Genomic DNA, 21,543 nt, shown 5'->3' on the forward strand with positions numbered 1-21,543 from the left:
GCTTTTACTTTGGGGTTACCCACTCTGCACCATCACAAGCACTCTGTCTCTGCTCGCATCCAGTATCGCTGCCACCGAACCTGTGATCACCCCGGCTTGCCACAAACACCTTTGTGAGCTACAGTATGCTGCTGCCCTGAATTCAGTAACACGATGTCAAACGCAGTTAGGCACGGTACGATTTAATAACTGGTCACCACTGATTGTTTTGCAAACTAGACTCTGCGGGGTAGAAATTAGCTTCCTGAGCTAGAGCCGTGGGGTTTTTTTTCTTCCCTGCTGCAGGTGATAGATCCTCCATCTGCGGTCATACAATCAAGCAGCAGTAGTAAAGGAGTATCGAAGTGGTACAGCACAACATACAGCAGGGCTCTATGTTTAATCCTTCGCTTACTGTTCGAACATTTACAGTCCTATAGGAAGCAGCAACTTCCAAAGGTACCGAGTGGGTGGACTCTTCTGGAGTGCAATTCATCTCTGTGCAGAAGGCCTGTACATAATTTATTTTCAGGGGCAACGTGAGTCATGAAGTGGTATGTTAATAGAATCTTCTCTGTTTATAGATATAGACTATTTATTTTCTAAGTCTTTTCAGTACCATCATGAAGATCTTCAAAGATCTTCTTACTGTGTAACTGCTCCTTCCATTCACATTACATTTACACACCACTTTGCTGAGCAATAGGCACAGAACTCCTTAGGGGGGAAAACCCTGCAGAAAGCCTCCAAAACATACCTCCAAAACATTGCCTTCTTCATGTAAATTAAAGAGTAGGGTAACCGGAGCAAGCACAGCAACCTATGTGGTTTGCCAGCCTTTCAGACTGGAGCACAACGAACAACTAGGTTATTTCATAAACCCAGGAAACTAACGTCAAGTTCCACATAGAGAAATCGAGGGAGATCTCCTCACTAAATTGGGATTCATTTTTCAGTGAGAATTATCAAGGCACAAAGATGCTCCTGTTTGCTTTGATAACCCTCTTATGTGTGAAGGGCAAGCAGTAGTTTCATACCACACCAGTAAGGATTTTGTGACAGCTTCTGCAGACACCTATTGCGGTGAACTCAGGCTGAAATAAAACATTGGTCCCTTTCCTTCTAAGGCTCATCGAACAACTGCAGGTCTAGTCGGACGACTATCTCTCCTGTTGGGACTTCATGCAGGAGGAGACACTTTGTAACTGGTCCCTTTGAACCCTGATCCTTCTTAATGTCTGCCACACGGATCTCTGTTCTGCCCAAAAAGTCTGAAATGCAAAAAGACAGCATGCTCAGAAATGACACAACTGGTTTACGTTGCAATAAAATGCTAATTTGCAGAAGGAACTAAGCTTCCATCTACATACAACAAAAGGAGAAAACAAGTCTTCAGTCCAACTATATTTCTGCAGTTGAAGAAGGCCAAAGGCTGCCAATCTGCATAGAAGAGGATTTTAGCCAGACCATATTAGACAGCAGCAGCATTAAAAGTAAATGGTCCCATAATCGGAAAAATCCACTATGAATTCACAGCTGCCTCGCTTCAGTAGCTTATTTATTTTATGATATGTTAGAAAAAAGGCCAAAGGCCGCTGCACAATTCAAACTGAGTGTGAAGCCCTCTGGAGATGATAGAGCCAAGCAGTGCATCACACTAGCGACGAGGTCAATGGGCCAAGTGGCGCTGGCCACATGAATGACAGTCCTATTCAAATACTTCCTGAGAGACTATGAGTCCAAAATGCACTCTTCAATGCTCCATATGTTTATCCCAGGTTATGAAATGAGAATGGGTTAGAAATCCTGGGTTCATTTCTGCCACTGTTATTGCATTTTACAGGAACTTGAAGACATTTCTCTTCCTCCTGCATTAATCTATCCATTTGCAAACAGCATCCAGCGTTTTTTAAAGACTTAGCAGAATTGCAAACCACACTTTGTCAAGTTGCACAAGAAAGGAAACCCCCCAAAAACCAGAGACAGCTTGATTCTTTTTGTGCTGATACCAGCATGACTCCACTGGGGAGTGAGGGCGAGTAGGCTCCCAATATGCAAAGGAGTTCAATATTGGGGTTGGAACTAGGTGATCTTTAAAGGTCCCTTCCAACCCAAACCATTCTCTGATTCTATGATTTACCTCAGCAGGCATGCATCTCTTCAAAACGGGAGATTTGAAAATACCCTTGGAAGGGCGGCAGCCCCCTACGTACCATCGGGGGAGAACTGGTCCCTCTCGAACACCGTAATGCAGAGCACGTCCTGCTCGAGGTCTTTAATAAAGAACTGGCAGTTGGAGTTCCACTTCGGGTTGAGGGTGTCCTGTATCGTCTTGGTAATGTGGCACTGAGAGCCCATCGTCACCTCGCAGTACGGGTTACTCTTTCCTGGGAAGACGGAAACAAACAGAAAAGAGTAATTGCAGTTTAGGTGTGTGATCTTCCTCCTAAATATCCTTTTACTCCTACAGCCAATGGACAGGGGAAAGACTGTGGCCTCGCTGCCATTATAATGAACAGAGACACAGTTCTGCAAGGCGCTGAGCACCTTCCACTCTTCATTTCAGGACTTTGTGGCTTATGATCTCTTATTATATGGCTTATGTGGTGGAAACTAAGTTTGTCTGAAACAAATGCTTAATGCAGGACAACTGCATGACTACTACTGAACTGCACAAAATCACTTCTGCATATTTTAAGTTAATTAAAACTGCTTCATTAAACAAAACCATGTTTTGGACAGAACCTCCTTCAAAGTTGGTCTGACAAATAGGAATGTCTCCTTCATAGAGCATATTATGAAAAACCCAAGGCACTTACCGTGGGACCTGCAAGGTTTTAGTTCAATGCCTTCAACAATATTCACCATCAACCTCCCAATGCCTGTTGCTCTTTGCGAGCGAACTGTGGTGAAACAGAAGAGGGGAGACAAAAGTCATTAACGTATTTTCCTGCCCATGGACTTTTCCACAAAAGATGAGACCCCTGCATCCCATGGTGTACCTAAGTAGGCCTTTTCTCTCTTCTTCTTTTCAGTCTCTATGTAAAGTTCTGAAGCAGCTTTGATCTTCTGAACCCAGGCAGTCCTTCAGAAGGAAAGGGAAAAAAAGTTGCAAAATACCATTTCCATTTTTGCTCCCTGGAGCACAGCAGACAAAAGTAAAGCTGTCCCTCCTTCCCAACCAAGGCTCTGGCACCATCACAGGCTCTGCTAACACTGAGGCTGTCTGCCTGGAAGAGATCTTACTGGAATTTATAGCACCTGCAGAAATTTAACCATCCCAAGCTAGCAGACCCCACCACAAAAAGGAAGCTCAAGAGAATCACAAGCAGGAGGGACTTGGTGAGAAACCAAAAGGTATAGATAACAGGTTTGCTTTCACCAAGCCTTTTGCTGCATTGTAATAAACTAACTTCTTGTAGCCAGTAGATACGAGACAGCTATGTTGCAGAGGTGGCCACTTTTCCTGACCCCTGAGGTTTCGTACCAAAATCCTTCTGGGCCTTGGGACACATGAAGCATAAGTCAGGGAGTACACAGATGATGAATGATCATGGTTCCCTACGGGCCCCTCTGGGAAATCATTTCATACTTAAGAGACTGAGTGGAAAGACTGACAGAGAAAAAGTGTGGAAGAAGGGGTACCAAGGGACCTCAAGGGTTTAGAAGAATTGCTGTGACGTACAAGGCAGCCTGAGACCTGAGTCAAGGCAAAATGAGAGAATCTAGAAGTTGTGGATCCATTTCTGATCCCAAAATGAAGAGCTGCTGCTCTACAGGGCATTGCAGCTACTTACACTGGCCTGGATTTGGGTCTGAACAATCACCTGTATTCTGCACAGAGAGCTGTTCAAGAAAACAAAACACTTAAGGACAATTCTGTCTTTCAGCTCAGCCCTAAATGGTAAACGGCAGCTTCAGAAGTATACCAAGCCTTTGATCATAAAGGTCTTTTAAGATTAAATGGGCAAATTAATCACTCATTGATGCTAATGTTTTATTTCTGTTGCTCTTAGTTAAAAGCAAGTGAATGATGAAAACCTGCAGGTATCTAACCTAAAATGCTGCATTTATTTAGTAAGCAATTCTGGCATAAAAGAAAGTCAAAAGCTATGTCCCATATACGTAAAGGCATTTGACTAGAGCGCCCAAATTTGGATAGCAGTTCCCGTGGGTTCTCTCTATAGTGACTGGAGCGAGGCAGGCACCTCCAGAGGGCGTTCAGCATGTGAAGATCTGGCTCCTTCCACTGATGGTTCAGCGTAGGGTGCCTAAGCATCTCGCTGAAGTTCCTCGAGCTAGGTAGGATGAACGCGGTGCAGTTAAGATGTTTCTGACTACTGCTGTGAGTGCTCTGACACAGAACAGATGATTATTGCTATGGTCTGATTTGTGCAACAGATCCTAAGTTGAAAAGGCTGTGTCAATTTTTATCACCAAGGGTCTAACCACGATGCTCGTTCATTCTGTGGCATAAAGGGACAGACAGCATCCCAAAGGAAAAATGGGATCCATAAAAGTACGATCTTTTGCAAGAAAAACTATGTGTATAAAGAATAATGAATAACACTGTCAGGCAGGCAGGGAGCAAAGATGTTTTATACATTTTTACACATCAGAATTTTTAGGGGCCATACATTTGCAAGCTGGCATAACACAATGTCTATACTATGCACTTTCAGCTTTCATTTTTTAACAAAAGTTATCTTTCAAGACTTTACATTTGTGTAGAGAAACCTTTTCAGTATAAGTCAGTGTAATCCTGTCTCCGTAAGCTTGCCAGAGATAAAAATCACCAGCTGAGGTTTCGAGGTTGCCGTTCCTTTGACTGTTTCAGTCTGAACTGAACCAGATTAAAACTAACTGGGTTTAGTTTGGTAGGTTTTTGCTTCAAGTTCTAATTCTGACCTGTTCCTCAATTTCATTCAACATACAGCCATACAAATGCTTGCACTGGCACAAACAAACAGATGTTAACAGAAGAAGATAGGATTGCACCTTTTGGCTTCCTTATGCTAACATAAAATGTTGTGAAATATGGCCTATATATCAGCCCTCCTAGCCATTTCACTGTTGGTCTTATCAGAATTCAGGAAACATCATTATTTCTCCCTCCTTTTCATATATTGAGTATCACTGTATTTTCAAGCAGAAGGAATTCTCCAGTCTTGTAAAATAAACTGCTTGGAGACTGCTATGCATGTGCACATCATATACATTTGCACCAGACTTTTCAAATTCAGTACTAACATGGCCTATGCAGGTACTTACCTTTCATTAATGCTTTCAGCCCGGAGTGTATAGACTCTATCAATGTGGGAGATATGGAAGATGGGCTCATCTCCAGAAGGGTCAGTGGGTAATTTTACTAGTACCTCATTTAGAAAAATGGGCTGTAAAACATTAGGCAAAGCTAGAGTTCTACCACACAATATCCAAACAGATGCATTCAACATGGAGCAATTTACAACAGATTCATCTTGTGCCTGCAGTAGCTTTCCCCTTCTGCCTGCCTCCCATCTTTCTTCAGATATGTCATTTTTTAAAATTTTCGTATTATCAAAGATTTAGGTGCCTCCAGAGTCTGGGAACACTTCTCCTGAAGTAAGCAAGCAGCCTCATGAAGCATAGCAATCTCTCCCTTCCCACAAAGAGCAGCAAATGCTACTCTCCCCATTACTCCCTGATACACATGACCTCTTGTTGAAGAGGTTGTTTTAGCTAAACTTCAAAAGCATCTTTTCTTATCTCGCTAAAGCAAACAACCAGCTTTCTCACCATCAGTCCCTGGAATCCCCAGCATATGCCAAAGCTTTCAAACCTCTTCTATATAAAAGCTATTGCCCACGCCCCCAGTATGGGAGCTGCTGCCTGCTATACGTACTGTTAGCGTATAACCATCTTAGTCGCCATTTAAGAGTGGTACTTACAGTTTTGTACATTTTGTATTGCAGATTAGACTTGGGGCTGAAGACCTTGTCTGTGCCAGAAGAGCCAAGAGGTTTTATGATCTGAGTCAGGAGGAGGAAATCGTTGAACAGAAAGCCATACAGTTCCTTGTTACTCTTGGCTTTATAGAGTTTCCCACTGTGCAGAAACTTGCGTGGTCCCAAGCAGTTTGTAACAGAATTAAATACGAGTTGCTGCGAAAAGTAGAAGAAGAACAACAACGCACTGTATAAAGTAAAACAATCGAGGTTCCCCTGAAAGAGATCAAATATAGTTTTGAGTCCTGACATTGGTTTCAATTTGTGTCACAGGGATGACGAGCAATGTCTCTGCCTTGCGCATGATAAGCAGTGCAAGTCATAGAAAGGCTACATGAAAATTAACTTTAAGGCAGCCCACCAGTTGCACAGGGCATGGCCTGGACAGTCAAAGAGAAGCCAAAAGCATTTGCGCCTCCTTTCGAGTTTCTCTGCCACGCGCATGCATCTCTGTGAGCGGAACTGAGCTGATGATGACTTGTCCTGGATTAGCAGTAGCGATGCAAATGGCCTCTCCAGACGCTGAGCTTTCTTAACAAGGCCTGGATTTCTGAATTGTGTTTGAATTTCACCCATTAAAACATACCAAAGGAATTCCAGATAGCCTGTCTTTGTGTACCCATGATACCTGGAGTTAGAGGACAGCTGCTGACCACTGGCTGGAACTGGCAGAATTTAAGACTCATCTGGAGGTTGTTACCAGATGAGTAGAGGCTTGCCATTTTCAGGTTTATTTTCACTAGGTGATGGTACGGTTCTTGCTGTCCTATTTGGCCAGGCAGCTAGATCTGGAGTGGCTCCTTTTACAGATTAGAAACATCTCAGAAAACCGGGGGAAGGCTGGATTGCTCCTTGCCACAGACTCAAGGCTGCTGCTACTGGTGTTACTCTGTCAGCAAGCAGCCAGCTGGTCTTTCAGGTAATATTTTTGGTGTTCTAGGGCCAGACATCATGTACAGAAGATAAAAGCAGCCATCTTCCTTCAGGCGGTAGCTGTAAGACAGTTGAATGTGTCTTTGACCCTTCTGACATTGTCATACATGTCTTTCCCCTGAAACAGTTAGATTTCATAAGATGAAATGCAATTTTTTCCAGTTTATAAACCAACCAGTGCTTATTACTTTTTTATCTTCTAGAACTGAAAACTCAATGCATACTTTGAGTCTGCCTCTATTATTGTCACCAATATTAGGGAGGCCACCAAAATATCCTCCATCCTTTTGCAGGACATACCGACACAATATTTTCATTATAGTTTCAGTAGAGAAACTTAGCATGTTACCTTAAAAAAATAATATATAATGGGAGGCAGTGATTCTCTCTCTGTAAAGTCTTGAGAGAGACTTGATCAGTATTCTTGAGTTTTCAAAATGTATACAAAGTTTTATCACAAAAAATATTTTCTGTGATGAGTTTTAAAGCACTCAAGGATGGTCAGGTATAGCTTCAGGATGAGATACAGCAGTACAGTAACCACTGTATTATAAAGCGCTATGAAACCGGAAAGTTGTCGTTGAAAATTGCAGCATTGAACCTGGTACTAGTCCAGAGCCAGGCAACAAAAGCAGCATTTATCATATAGAAGGCAATAACACGAGCAGCAAAAAAGATCACATGCAGGAGTGAAAGGGAGCCAAAGAAAGATGCAAACAAAGGATTGAAGATTATATGACTTGATTAATTACACTGTTTGTCCCCTGATGCAGTGCCATAAGTGAGCCATGGTTTCTTCCCGACCAGTGAAGAAGTGCGCCCACATTTGCGTTACTCTAGATAGCACTTTGTTTACCTCTGACAGGCCTTCACACTGAACGTGAGCCTGGATCCACTCCAGCCTATCTGAATTTTCCTTCTCCCGCACGCCTTCATTTACTTGAGAACATAATTCTTCTGCTTTCTCAAGAGCATGCTTCAAGTGACTGTGGTCAGGGTGGTTTTCAGGAGTGTTTTCTATTATCTACAGATAAATAAAATACATTAGCCTTTTCTGTTACCTGCAGTGAAAATGTGTTCATATTGTCAGCCCTATACTTCTGGTTTATTTCTTTATTTTCATCAGAGCCAGCCAGTATGTTCCAAATCTCTTTTCCTCCTTGACAAACATGAAAAATAGGAGACAAACTCACAGTGTGTGAACAGCTGAAATGAATGCTTGCCTGCAGAGCCTTTGCATCAGTACACTGCTCACTCTTCTGACATAAGTGTGCAAATTCCAGCCATATACAGAAATATATCCATGACTGTTTAAGCAATCTCTTAAATGCCAACATCCAATTTATAATTCTTTCCTGCGAAAGTCTTGGGCCAAGTTCAATAGCGTTATTCAGGATGGTAAGCGTTAGGCAACAAATGGAAGTTAGGAAAGGGTTGTAAGTTATCCAGCAACGTAAGCTGCGCGGTAAGGTAACTTGCAACAATTTGGCATTCAGGCTTGCACACTGAATGTCATTTACCAGACTATGGGGAGGGAATGACACTGTGGAAAAAGGCAAAGATGAGCATAAGATTGACCTGTTGCTCCTGTTATCGGAATTTTAAAGTTTTCATTCAGCATTTACTGCCTTCTGGTTCTTTGTGTGCAAGTTTCACCTCTGTTTCTAATGGAAATACCGAGTCATTTCACTGAAGCCAAATGAGTTACCGCATTCTCTCTAGTGCGATCAAATATAAAAGGATACCCCACGTTCCCTAGCACATCAGATATCTAACAGTGACAAAGCTGATATCTAACAGTGGCAAACAGGGAAACTACCCTGTAATTAAGCTATAAGCAAAGCAGCATCAAAAACATCGTCTTTGCAAAAGAACGTACATTTTTAATTATTAGTGGGTATCTTGTTACCCGTTGCATAGGCTTTAGTAGAAAACTTGATAGTGGCATTCCTTTACAGCGAGGATCCATTGCTAACCTCTGAAACATTAGAGAGGTAAAATGTTGTTAGTCAGTTTGTTTAAAACCCTGCAAAATGAGCTCCTCCAAGAAAGGAAAAGGTAAGGCAACAAATGAACACCATGCCTCAGCTAAATCTGTTCTTAGATCACAATGTCAGTGCAGTAGAATTTCTTGTATTTTTTACAACATATTCTTCACCTGCCTTGCCTGTACAAGAGAAGGGCCTCCTCTTACTGTCCCAGCATTTTACAGCAAAACCATTATTAAAGAAAGTATTTTATGGCTCTATAGTAGCTTGAAAAAATGTATTCCTTCAATGAAAAAATGTATTCCTTCAATGAGTGCTTAAGTCTGAAGACTCTTCATTCTAGCCCAACATAGAGCACTATTTGAGACTCCGTTTTGCAAATTAGCAAAATGATGAGCTAAATTTACAGTGTACAAAATTCACGGTGATTGCTTCTTCTCTTACTTTAACAAACTCCTTGAACTCAGGGACTTCATCTGTCTTCTGCTGGATGAGCGCTGCCCCATTGAGCTGGCAGCTACAGAACCGAATGTAAGGCTGCATGTGTGGCAGCTGAGCTGTCAGTATGTCACCAATCATTTTCACTGGCATCTTCTCTCCAGACATCTTCTTACGCACACGCAAAGCCCTAAACATGAAAAGGTCATGTGTGTTTTATAAGTAGACCACTAAAGAATGATGCCTCATTTATGAAATAAATGGTTTGATTCTTATTCACTATTGAAACAGAGCCCCCTGAATAATAAATAGATCAGCCACAAGATTTATTGCATATTGTAAGAATACAATAATCAAGATTGCACCCTCAGCCAACATTTTTCCCTCTTGTGGTAACCAAACTGTTACTTGACATTAACTTAATGCAATGCCAGATCAGATACAATATAAAAAGGAATGTCATTTCCTTTTCTATTAGTTTAGAAAGAGAGTAACAGATATGCTTGTGAATGAGGGATAAAAACCTTACCACTACCTTAAGCTCAAAGCTACTTCTAGTGTTTAGCCTGGTTTCCTAAGGAATGGAGGTTTATTGTCACTGAGCTGCCTGCATTTGTCCTATCACTGCCATAACTTTTCAACTTGTGGGCCATTTTCAAATACATTTTACAAAAAAGGAGGTATCTCAAAGTTATAAAATCACTCTAAGTTCAACGAAAATTAGCAGCTTTAGAAAAAAGGAACTTTTTTAGAAAAAAGTTCCTTTAGAAAAAAGGAACTTTATTCATCCTCCTGCTTATGAAGATGCAGGTTTAACTCAATCCTCACTCAGTTCCTCCGGCAATGACCAGATGAGCAACCTGCGTGTACATGCCTCCCAACCAGCCACAGCATTTACTGCGTCTTGCTGAAGCAGTAGGGATGGGTGAGAAGGATGCAAGTAGGAAGGAACTGGATCCATCAGAGGCCACAGAGAATGAAGGGAGAAATAAGGGTACTTGCACTATGTGGAGTTTCATGGTAGAGAGTTGGGGTTGCAGTAGTTGGAGACTTTGGAAGGAAGGGTGCAGGGTACACAGGACACAAATCCATAGGAAACCAGGCTTTGTTGGCACCGCTTCTCACAAAACAGCTCCTTCAGGTGCTATAAGCCTACAATAACTAAAGCAATGCATCAGCTAACCCAGAATAAGGGAGGCAGAGGTTGTTGTGCTTTGTTTTGCATTCATGCATAATAGGACTGGAACTGGGTATGGGCTGCAACAGAGGAAGTAAAAGTCTACGACCGGACTGTGGGTAGCCTTGGCAGGCACTACTTTTCAGGAGAGGTTGATCTTGCCTTCCGGAGCACATGTACACCAAGAGCAAAGTAAGTGCAAATACTTACTCAGCAAAGAACTGCTGGATTTTTCTCAACAACAACAATAAGTCATAGCAAACATTGTTAATATTTTGCTTTTTCCAACAAGGAAAAACGCATGGCCCCTTTGGTTACTACTTGCATAAGTGGCAAATATTTTCATGCAGCTAAAAGGGGAAGCGGGGGGAGAGGCCCATGATTTTGTTATTGCTAAGTATGAGGGGGGGGGGGGGGAAACTTACTTCAGTAGTTTTATATTGCACATAATCAGCTCCTTCCAATTAACAAAAATCATAGCAACTTCTTTTTCTGTTAGCAGCTCAGATTCCATTAGTGGTTTCTGAAAGATCTACAGATTCAGAAAATTAAGCAATTTAGAAAGTATATGGTAAGTATAATCAAAGTGACTAAGACTGATGACACTCATTTCCTTAGTCTGGAGGTGAGAAAACTTTACATCAGAGTAGCACTTGACACTCAGTGGAACAGACTTCAAACATGCACTGTGCCCTAGAGATCCATAGTGTTCCCTGATAATATGTTTGTGAGTGGCATATGGCTTTAAAAGAGAATACTCTAGATTTGTGTTGGTGGGGTTAATTATGACCTGGATAATCTGTTTGAAGCTTGGGAATTTTAGTCAGAGGTCTCCTGCAAAATATCCCAGGATTACTTAGATAATACAACTGAAAATACATTTTACTTTGGACTTTTTTATGGAAGTTCTGATTTATCTCATAGTGTCTCAGGTTTGTATATGTTGACCTCTTTTTCAAAAAGGGGCTTGCTTTCTTTGTCAAAAGAGTTGTCTAAGTCAGTTGCCTGTATTAATTCCCTTTTTTCCCACATAACAGATGCACCTTGTAACATTTAAAGAAAATCACAGTAAGTGACAACTGAGTGCCACTATGAATATGGAAAATGCGCTTCAAGCTTTAAGAACTTATATATGAGAAATAAACATTCAAAATCAGGACTAAAAAGGGTTTACTAGAATGATACTTTAATCATCAGTGTTTTGGTGATGGTAACACAAGGGCTTAATATTAGTTGCACCCACACTCATACACACATTCATATATACCTATACATCTATATAGATATATATATGAAAATTTAATACAGATCATCCCTAGGAAGTCAAACATGGCAGTGATACGAGTTTGCATAGCGAAATTATTGATTTACTTTAAAAAGATGAGTGATTAAAACCTGCTCCTAAAGCTGCTGTGCCATCTTACCTCTGTGACCAACTGCAGATCGTTTACATAGTTCTCTTCCGTGACAATGAGCTCGTGGATGTATCCCTGCCTTTTTCTTTCGGTAGGCGTCAACATATCCAGAAGATGCAAGTCTGCACACCCTGGAAAACACAAAAGGATCCTAGATTTTACTTACAGTCATTTGCAAATTGATTCAGATCTGTAGCAGTTCAAGTAACGCTTAATGAACAGTAACTACTGCCTGTTCAGTTCACTTAATCATTATTCACATGTAATGGCACAACGCTAACAATGCTTCATCTCTTAGTGACTCAAAACATTGTATTTAACACCTTTTCTTTTTTTTTTTTTTTTTTTTTTAAATCAAGGCCATTTCTAAGTGCTAACTTTTCTCTGGTGGCAAAGCTTAAAAGTTCCCCTCACCACTATGTGCCCACGTCCAACCTCACTCTGAAGTTCACTGTCCCCTTTAGTTGTGTCATTCAACCGGAGCCACACTGTAAAACAAATCCCCAAATGGATGGCTGTTAATAAAAAAGGGGGCAAAGACTTCATCTGGTATTACTACAAAAGAAAATGTAGAGATATCCTAAAAGGGAACAGAATTAGGAAAGAGTGCTATAGTGACCTTAATGCTCCAATGGGCACTTTGGAATTATATATAAGCCCTCAGCTTATTGATATTCTAAATTCAAGGTTCACCTTTATCCTTCTAGTCAAAGTAGGCATCCTAATCAAGAAGGTACTGCAGAGCCTATTTACTTCTTCACACTTCTATTAAAAATTGCTTTTAAATATTTGAAGGACTTGAGCCAGAACACATGAAGGTCAGTGGAGATTGCTCCACAGATTTCACTAATCTATAGGCCAAGCCAAAGGGGTTGATTATTGTTCTCCTTTATCTTTAAAAGCATGGGAAAACTTTGTAACTAAGAACTCATCTTCCATCAGTTTTGTCCTTTAATTTTTGCAAACCACCTCCCTTGTGTTTATCCTGTGTAGATGCTAGAATTTTTGTATAAATTCTAGAACCTCAAATTTTATTTTCTATTCTGAATTAGAACAGAACATTTAATTACAATTTTTTCTGTAAGCCAGTATTTTTCAGCTGAGCTTAATTAAATTCTTCCGAGACTGGAAAGCAGAATGTTTTCTTCCAGTTTCACTTTTAAACTATTTTTACTACTTTGCTGCATAAAATAAAATGTATTTCAAAAAGCAAAGGTGATTTCAAACAGGTTGAAAACATTTTGCTTTAAAAATGCACTATTTACAACTACTTCTATACAATCAAAATTATTCAGTTTAATTCTTTCCTCCAACCCTCAGCAAAGTATGGGCAAATTCAGTATATTCCCCATTGAAACAAACTTTCCTTATGGAAAAAGTTCTGACTGAAAAATATTCAAGGGGATTTTCACTTCATGGGGTTCAAAATGGTCAAGGCTTTTTTTTACGTTGTTCACCAGCATCAACAATGACACCAACCTACTGAGATCTGACAGGGATGTTTTTAGATCAGATGTTCGCATATGCTTTCACAAAGTGAACCACTACTGCTCCTAATCACATCACACCCCGGACAACTCTTTCAGTTCTTTGCATATAAAGTTAATACTTAGATAGTATTTACTGCATTTTTAGCTTCCTGAATGTGACTCAGGAGCTGATTCTGCACTATGCCACTAGCAAGGTCCACATGTATCACCATTAATATTTTCATGGACTACCTTCAACTGCTGCTTCAACTAATCTGTGCTCCTGAAAACGTAATTATAGATTTGACTTAAAAATTAAAAAAAAAAAAGAAAAAAAAGGAAAAAAAAAAGGAAAAAAAAGAAAAAAGGAAAAAAAAGGGAAAAAAAAGAAAAAAAAGAAAAGTAGATACAGACAGTCAGGGTAGTTTCCTCTATGATTAAGAAGCTGAGAACAGATCAGATTGGAAGCATAAGCATATTGATAATGCTCCTTTGAGATACAGTACATTGCAGTCCTTTAGAAGACGCAATTGAAACTTTTCTTGAAATAAACAGTAGGTTTTGAGAATTATCAAATTTATGCCAAAATAATCAAAGCACTAGGCACATTTCAAAAGCCAAAAGTTTCATTTCTGTTTAATAAATGACTGCTGTCAGAGCATTTTCTTAGTTATCATGTAAATCAGAGGTCTAAGAAACAGAACTCGTTCTCCCCATGCACTGTCAGCTTCATTAAAAGTCAACAAAGTGTTTAGTTATTTTTCTCTAGAGACTGGTGAAGTTTACTGTTCAAAGATGCTGATGACCTTTGTTTGAAGTGTGGTTTCCAACCACCAACCTTTTAGAGGAAGTATTTAACATTTTGAATCATAATATATTTTAGTGGCTACCTTGACAGTCAGCCAACTGGGATGTAAATGGGCTACTCTGAACTTCAACAAATGGTCTACTTTTGAACACTAAATATTTGGGAAAATAGCCTGCTTCAATCTGCGCAGAACATGCAGGAGACACTTTTCTGACAAGAGATTTTCTTCACGAGGTGCACAAGTACAGAGATTTTTCTTGTCTTTGTATTAAAGACATCAAAGAAGAACTGGGTTCCTTTCCAAGTGGAAATGTCAGGCCATAGGGCTCTAGCTAGTTTTTCATGGACACCAAAGTACTGTGCAAAGTCCTTTTATGAACATCTAAATTCCACTTGCAGCTGTAATAATATCATACATGAATTCAGTTCACTGAAAGAGACTCCTGCTAGGGGCTAGAAAGTGCCTTCAATATCAGACATTTCCACCGACAGATGGGAAAGCTCTGCTGTGGGTAAAGCACGGGACCTTACCTCAGCGTAGAACTGGTTAATGTTTCTAACTTAAAGCACACAGATAGTCCCTCATGCATACAGCCATTCAGGTACTTAAAATCAGGCACTGGCATTTGTTTTTTCAGTTACTGAGTGCCCCATTCTTTCATATTTTCTCTCCTGCTCTGAGAAAGAAGAGTGTTGGATCCCATCTGGAAGGTGCCGAATTTGAATCTTTAGCTACAGTCTAGTAAACTCAGAAAAGAATGGGGAAAATTACAATAGCTAACTTGGTATGCTCACAGTACTGTGAATACGCAAATTTCTGCCCTTTAATTGAATAACCAGCACGACCCCAAGCAGAGGCATTTGCACACACTCACCCGACTGGTTACTCTGTCTGGACTTACAGAACCAACATACAAATGCTGTAACTAGAAATCTGTGCTTTGACCTCCTATCACCATAGGACCTGTAGGATTAAGGGATTCTAGAAATGTAAAAAATAATTTCAAATATCATTCTAAGAAGTAAATATGTTGTTCCTTTTCCTTACAAAGTCAGCCCTGAAAATATGTGTCTTACAAGCTAACCACTAAGCTTGAAAGCAATGTGCAAGAGATGCTGCTTTTTCAGAAGGAAGGTGGAATTCGCTGATGTATGTACATGGGCACAACTTCTGATTTCTTCTAATTTGGGGAGATTTTCTAAACAATGTAACTGCCAGATTTCACTGTAAACCTCATGCTGACCCAGTCCGTAATGACAAGATCACAATAGACAGGAATCTGTTCTATTATACGGAACCAGAAGCAGTAAAAAATTATGTCACAGTTTTCCTCCAAAACCTTAAGGAGGGGGGAGCAGCACACCATGATAGCATATCTATCTTGAGCCCCTGACCACTTACTGTACAGTAACAAAAAAAAAAAAAAAAAAAAAAAAAAAAAAAAAAAAAAAAAAAAAAAAAAGATAACAGCAAACACGTCCAAGATAAGGATCACAGAGCATTTTTTTTTTTTTTTTTTTTTTTTTTTTTTTTTTTTTTTTTTTTTTTTTTTTTTTTTTTTTTACATGCCATGAAAAAAAAAAAAAAAAAAAAAAAAAAAAAAAAAAAAAAAAAAAAAAAAAAAAAAAAAAAAAAAAAAAAAAAAAAAAAAAAAAAAAAAAAAAAAAAAAAAAAAAAAAAAAAAAAAAAAAAAAAAAAAACATCAAGCAGAAGGAACTGCACAGTCCATTTTTACATTGCCTTTCGCAAAAATAAAGGTGCTGTACAGATACTTCACTTGGAATCAGAAATGTGGTAACTAAACGTAGTATTCTAAAAGTTCAAACCTTTTAACAGACAACATTTTATTATTTTTTCACTTTCTCAGGCAGATCTCTAGCCGTCATCTTTCCTGGCTTCAGGTCTTTCCCCCGCAAAAAAAATTGAAGTGAAGGAATCAAACCAGATGATTGTAACACTCATCTGGATCCAGAATTACTCCAACATATGAAACAATTCAGCAGAGCAAACTGCACTTGGCAGAGATGAGCGTGATGGAAAAAACACAAATCCGGTTTCAGCCATCTAGGCCAGGGCACAGAAAACCTTTATCTGTGACACAGATTTGAGTCCAGCTTAGACTAGCACTCTGCTAGCACTGGCACCAGTTCACAGCTGTCCACTGGTGGGTATTCGGCTGAGCCAGCAGCATCAGATCAGCACTCTGTGGGTGAAAGCCGGTACCTGGACAGACCAAACGCAGCAGTCGGGAACTGAACGGCATACAGACACAGAGCTTCCTTCTTGCTGCTAGGGCCAGCTGCTGCCGAGGGGTCAGACTCAAAAAGGTAGGTAGGGCACGAAGAAACAAACGAGAAACTTGTGCTAGAGAACGGAGCCAGATCCTGTGATCAGGGAGAACCACAGGGCCACAGGGAATCCAACACGTTCTAAAAGCTCAACGCCTACTTGCTGTAGGACAGCTACCTCGGGTATAAACATCTTTCCACCTTTAGACACTGACTGCTACCTTTTCCATGAAATGCTTAATTAAAACTATTCCACAAGATTAAACTTGTTCTAAAATCTGACTTCTTATTTTGTGTTGCTCCACAGGATTAATAAAAGTTACAGAGGAAGAGTTACAGGTTTGATTCAAATTAGTTTCCGGCTCTACGCAGACATTGCAATCTGAATTTTTGTGCTGAGGAGCAGCACTACAGGGGTCCTTCTTGGGTTTTGTTTTTTTTAAAGAAGTTTCCAAATTAAGATGTATGGAAAGGGGAGGGGAACAAAACAGCTATGAAACTTGCTGTAACAAGCTATAGAAATTTGTTGCGTATCTCAGAATTACGTTTATACATACTATTAACGTTACTAGGTTACGTCAGATAGTTAAGATAACTCTCACAATTTCTCCTCACGTGGACAATAATGCAAAATGAATCATTATTCATGGTAAAGTACTCCTTTGCAAGCTATCAAACAACAAGTACAAAGGCCCATAAAGTCTATAGGCAGAAAATGAAGTCTTCGTGAAAATAATTTATGTTTTCAATTGCATCCAGGACAACCCTCTGAAAACATTCTTTCAGGGTTTGGAATGAAAAGGTCGCCTTAGCGCTCTCTATTTAGCTAAGTAGCAGCTTGTTATCTGGTTGTCTGTGCGCATGCACTTAGCTTGCAATTCAACTGATTAAATAATATTTGAGATACGATGTCCCTGGATTTACTGCAGTTGTCTAAAAAAAAGTTAAAAATAAGCCATTTATTGTAATCAGAAGAGGACTGTATATAAGGAGCTATTTAACAAGAAGTTAAATAGCTGGAGTCAATAATCACGAAGAACTAAAAAGAACTGCTTTAAAACCAGAGAACAAAACCAGAACATGCAGCTATCTTGCTGCCTTGCAGGAAGGTTATGGTAATAGGCCATTTTAAAATGTGTTCAGTGAGCTCACGGGGACTGAAAGAGATGCCACTGAAGGTCCAAAAGAATTGAGATCTAAATAAAACTGATTCTGAATATAAAGCAAAGTGTTCTTGATAAACCCGCATTTCAGACTCTGAGTTGTCTTGGATAGATTTAAAGTATTGGAATTGATATTAACGAATTCCCTGAAAGAACATTCATGGGAATTCTTCCTCAGCAGCTGAATACAGAGGAAATTCTTCTCAAGGTAAACAGAAAAACTGTGAACAAAAAACCCCACCACCACCTGGAGTGGTCTCTAAATCCAGTCTCCTCTCCATCCCTCAAGTGACAGCTCCTGTGCAAAGGGAAAAGGTACTTGGCACATGAAAGTTAATATAAAGAATGCATTCAACTGACTAGGCAGCAGTGAGACTGCTCTTTTTCTTAATGCTAACTTAAAATACAAATAAAATTGAAAATCATCTGAATGGCTTCTTATTTTTGTCTATGTAAGTCTTGTTTCAGCCTTGACTGGGATTAGTGTTGGCTTTGCAGCCACAAATTCAAGGACCAAAGAAACAAGAGCGTGGGCACATTTCCATCAGAGGAGGCAAGCGTTCTTGTGGAAATAGGTTTGCTTGCTGCAGTCTGGATCTGCGGCTTTGGGAGGGGACTGTGTGCCTGAGGAGGATAAAGATCTTTTCAGATGAACCAGGAAGGAGGAGAGAGGGTCAAAACTGGATTGAGACCTGGAAACAACCCTGGAAAACTATTCTTTTTGATGGAAATAATCCACTTTCTTTATTAAAGAATTACTTTCATATTCCCTTGCTCATAAATATATATATATATATATATATATATAAAAACAAAAATCCAGACAGGTAAGAAAGAGTAAGTGCAATACCTTGTTCCCTGCTACTCAAGGGAAATCACTGATTATGAGGAAGATTAAACACTACCATGCCAAGCTATAGTAACACACTTAAGAACTTTAATAACTGAGTAAATAAACATTATAGGTATTTCAACAATGTATGTCGATATAAGCCACAATGGTTTGAATATCTGTGTCTAGGACATTTTAAATGTGTTTTGAAGTTTTTGTGAGTTAACTATTCTCAACAACAGACTGATTGATGAAGCTGTTGCTCTGTTGAGTAGTACACAGTACTCTTCTGTCTGAGGAGTCCTGGCACAATGTGCGTGCATGCGTGTGTGTCTACAGAGGGACAACTTCAGGCTGTTCTTTTCACTTCAGTGGAAAACTGACCCCAGGACCTTTTAGGGCACTGTGATTTTGAAATCCTTTTATGAGACATCACTCTCAGCATTTTTAAGAAGCATGTTAGAAAACATGTAGCCTGCAGATTATTATAATAGCTTTATTTTTTTCTCACTTGAAGTAATGGGGGGAAAAAAAGCAGCATCTGAATCCCCTATATCCAAAGTATTGCCAATATTTCAATATATAGAGAAAGTATGTTTCTGGCCTGAAGTCATAAAAAACAAAATGTCCCTTAGGACAAACGCTTTTAGTCAAGTTATAAATCTTTCAACACAACAGCTCATTATGGGAAAACAGAGATATCCTTTCATTAAAATAACATTTTAATGCACAAAATATTGAAATAGTGGACTAAAATCATCCTCAGTAAGCAAAACAACGGGCACGGAAAATCACAAGTGTTACGTTCTGTTCAATTTCTGTCATACCAGGCAGCGTATTTTTCAGAAAGTGGCTATGACGGAGAAGAAAAAAAAATTTTTTTTTTATGGCAGAGTGGTAAAGGAAAAATTTGTGCATGTTAAATACTATCCTAAAAAGAAAGAAAATCTGTGCAATTGTGCATGTTTTAAGACTAGAGCTTCTGGCATAAAACACAGAGCCTAAGTCAATGTAAACCCATAGTAAAACAACAAAGAATACTTAATTCATCTATCAGTATAGTGTCAAAAAATATCAACTGATTTATAACATGTAGAAACCATTGAATAGAGAAAGAAAGGTGCAAAAGGTTGCAGATAATCATGATCAATCTGAGTAATTATATTGAAATAATATTCAAAGAAACAAGACAAATGTCATTCTGAAATTAAACAGATGGGCTTCAGGCTATTCTGGTGGCAAATTCATTACATGCACTAATGCCACTTGGTGAATTCTGTGTGTACACACAGCAACAAGACAACACACACATTTTTGTCTATCTTTTATATGAAGAATTTAATTATCTATACATGTAACTAATTTTAAAGGCTGTATTACAGTTGTTAAAGCTGCAGGTTTTTATATATTTATATAATTTACATTCATACTGATGAAATACTGAAGTGCAATTGAATAAGGAGCTTCACTTGTTCTTTGCACCGCATGACAGGTCAGAAGGAGGGAGATGGGGTAGGATTAGAAACGCTACAACACTGCCAGCATGAAATTTAGAAATAAATGAAATACATAAACCAGAACATAACTAAATGGTAAAATAATTAGTAGAATGGCTATATTGTGCTTGAGGCATTGGGAAGAGAGGGTTTCTGCACTGACAGCACCAGGCATTTCATCAAGAGCTTGTAACTAATGCTGGAAAGACAAACATGGCTTAGCTACAGCACATCTACTACATAAACTTGACTGTAAGCTCCACTTAATATTAATTTGTATAAATTCCACAGTCTAGTTTAAAAAAATGTAAACATTGGAAATTAATTGCAGGGAGATATTTCTATACATTCTTTCTTGTCAGGAAAACTACTTGTTCAAAATGTGTTGTTCCATAGTCATAACAAAGTAAAAATGAGGAATCAAACTTCATGTAACCAAGATGAAAATAAAGAAGTTAATTCTCAAATCCCACATGAATGTAGCATTCTATTGATTTCTGATATGAAAATGCAAAACACAAAAAATCTGAGACAAACACAAACCAAGGTGTTTTCTAACTGTATGCAGCTACAAGTAATGTGCAAAATAAAATTAACATAACTGGGATAACAACATTATGCAAGGTTAATATCTCTTGCATTGGAAGGAAGTTAATTTCTTCTCTCCACAATGTATTACACACTCAACAAGGAACACCTGATACATACAGTACAATAACTACAACAAAATACCTTATCTGTAATTGGGCACATTTAAAGTTCCTTAAACTGATTTAACTCCTCCTGTTCTTTTGTAATTAAAAAAAAAAAAAAAAAGAAAAAAAAAGAAGACATATTGACAACACTGGACAAGTGAACAATAAAAAAGAAAGATACATAAAGTCTCAAATTTATGGACATTTGGAACAATTTCAATAGCACATGCAGCATTCCTTGATAGTGGGTCTTTTTGCACAAACAAAATTGCAATGAAGAAATTTAATTTATACTTTTCCTTTAAAAGGCTAAAATATATATTTAAAAATAATTTTAAAACTACTGAAAGCACCTGTGCAAAGGTGGAAAAATTAGTTTGGTAACTCTGAAAGCCACAAAAGGACCCACTATCCTCTGATTTTTTTTGTGTTCTTTTTGTTTCATTTTAATTTTGCGTCTATATCTGTAGGTATTTAACTCAAACATTGCGATTACATGCAACTAATGTAAAATGAGGTAAACTGCTCTGCAGTGTGTTCTTCTACTCAGAAGGCAGTAGATGATCATGCTGGAAGCCACATGATCAAGGCTGCATCTCCCATCATCCCTCTGGGCAGTGATATGGGATAGTGGGTCTCTTTGAGGACTTTCAAGCCTGAGTGGGGGATGGACAACATATGATTCCTAGAAAAAGGAGGAAAACAACACATAAGCAAAACAAAACAATGAGCAAATTCAAGCTAGGAAAATGAGTCAGGCATGTAAACAGCATGGTGCAAAAATGATAAAGGGTAACATGCTACAAAGGGGATGGGAACTAAAAATAAAACAAACATAAAATAAGGTTTGCATTACAGAAGGTCTTCAAAGAGA

The 21,543-nt window shown here is 39.0% G+C and overlaps 1 protein-coding gene across 2 annotated transcripts in view; it reads right to left on the minus strand.

Moving 5' to 3' along the window:
- Nucleotides 1-260: 260 nt before the first annotated feature.
- The window catches only part of ITSN1 (intersectin 1), a 137,851-nt gene continuing 116,568 nt past the window's right edge, over nt 261-21,543 (minus strand). Inside the window, exons 30-40 of one of the 2 annotated variants that reach the window (XM_050915310.1) lie at nt 11,927-12,048; nt 10,928-11,034; nt 9,332-9,515; nt 8,779-8,877; nt 7,756-7,923; nt 5,910-6,122; nt 5,251-5,372; nt 2,982-3,064; nt 2,799-2,882; nt 2,193-2,366; nt 261-1,250 (exon numbers count right to left, since the gene is read on the minus strand). In XM_050915310.1, the coding sequence (XP_050771267.1) occupies nt 1,102-1,250; nt 2,193-2,366; nt 2,799-2,882; nt 2,982-3,064; nt 5,251-5,372; nt 5,910-6,122; nt 7,756-7,923; nt 8,779-8,877; nt 9,332-9,515; nt 10,928-11,034; nt 11,927-12,048 (1,505 nt within the window). In that variant the 3' untranslated portion in view covers nt 261-1,101. Of the gene's footprint in view, nt 1,251-2,192; nt 2,367-2,798; nt 2,883-2,981; nt 3,065-5,250; nt 5,373-5,909; nt 6,123-7,755; nt 7,924-8,778; nt 8,878-9,331; nt 9,516-10,927; nt 11,035-11,926; nt 12,049-20,811; nt 21,355-21,543 lie in introns of those variants that run through there. The other variant, XM_050915311.1, reaches the window with a different exon arrangement.

The sequence above is a fragment of the Gymnogyps californianus genome, chromosome 1, assembly GCF_018139145.2.
Source record: "Gymnogyps californianus isolate 813 chromosome 1, ASM1813914v2, whole genome shotgun sequence".
In the NCBI taxonomy this organism is placed as follows: domain Eukaryota; kingdom Metazoa; phylum Chordata; class Aves; order Accipitriformes; family Cathartidae; genus Gymnogyps; species Gymnogyps californianus.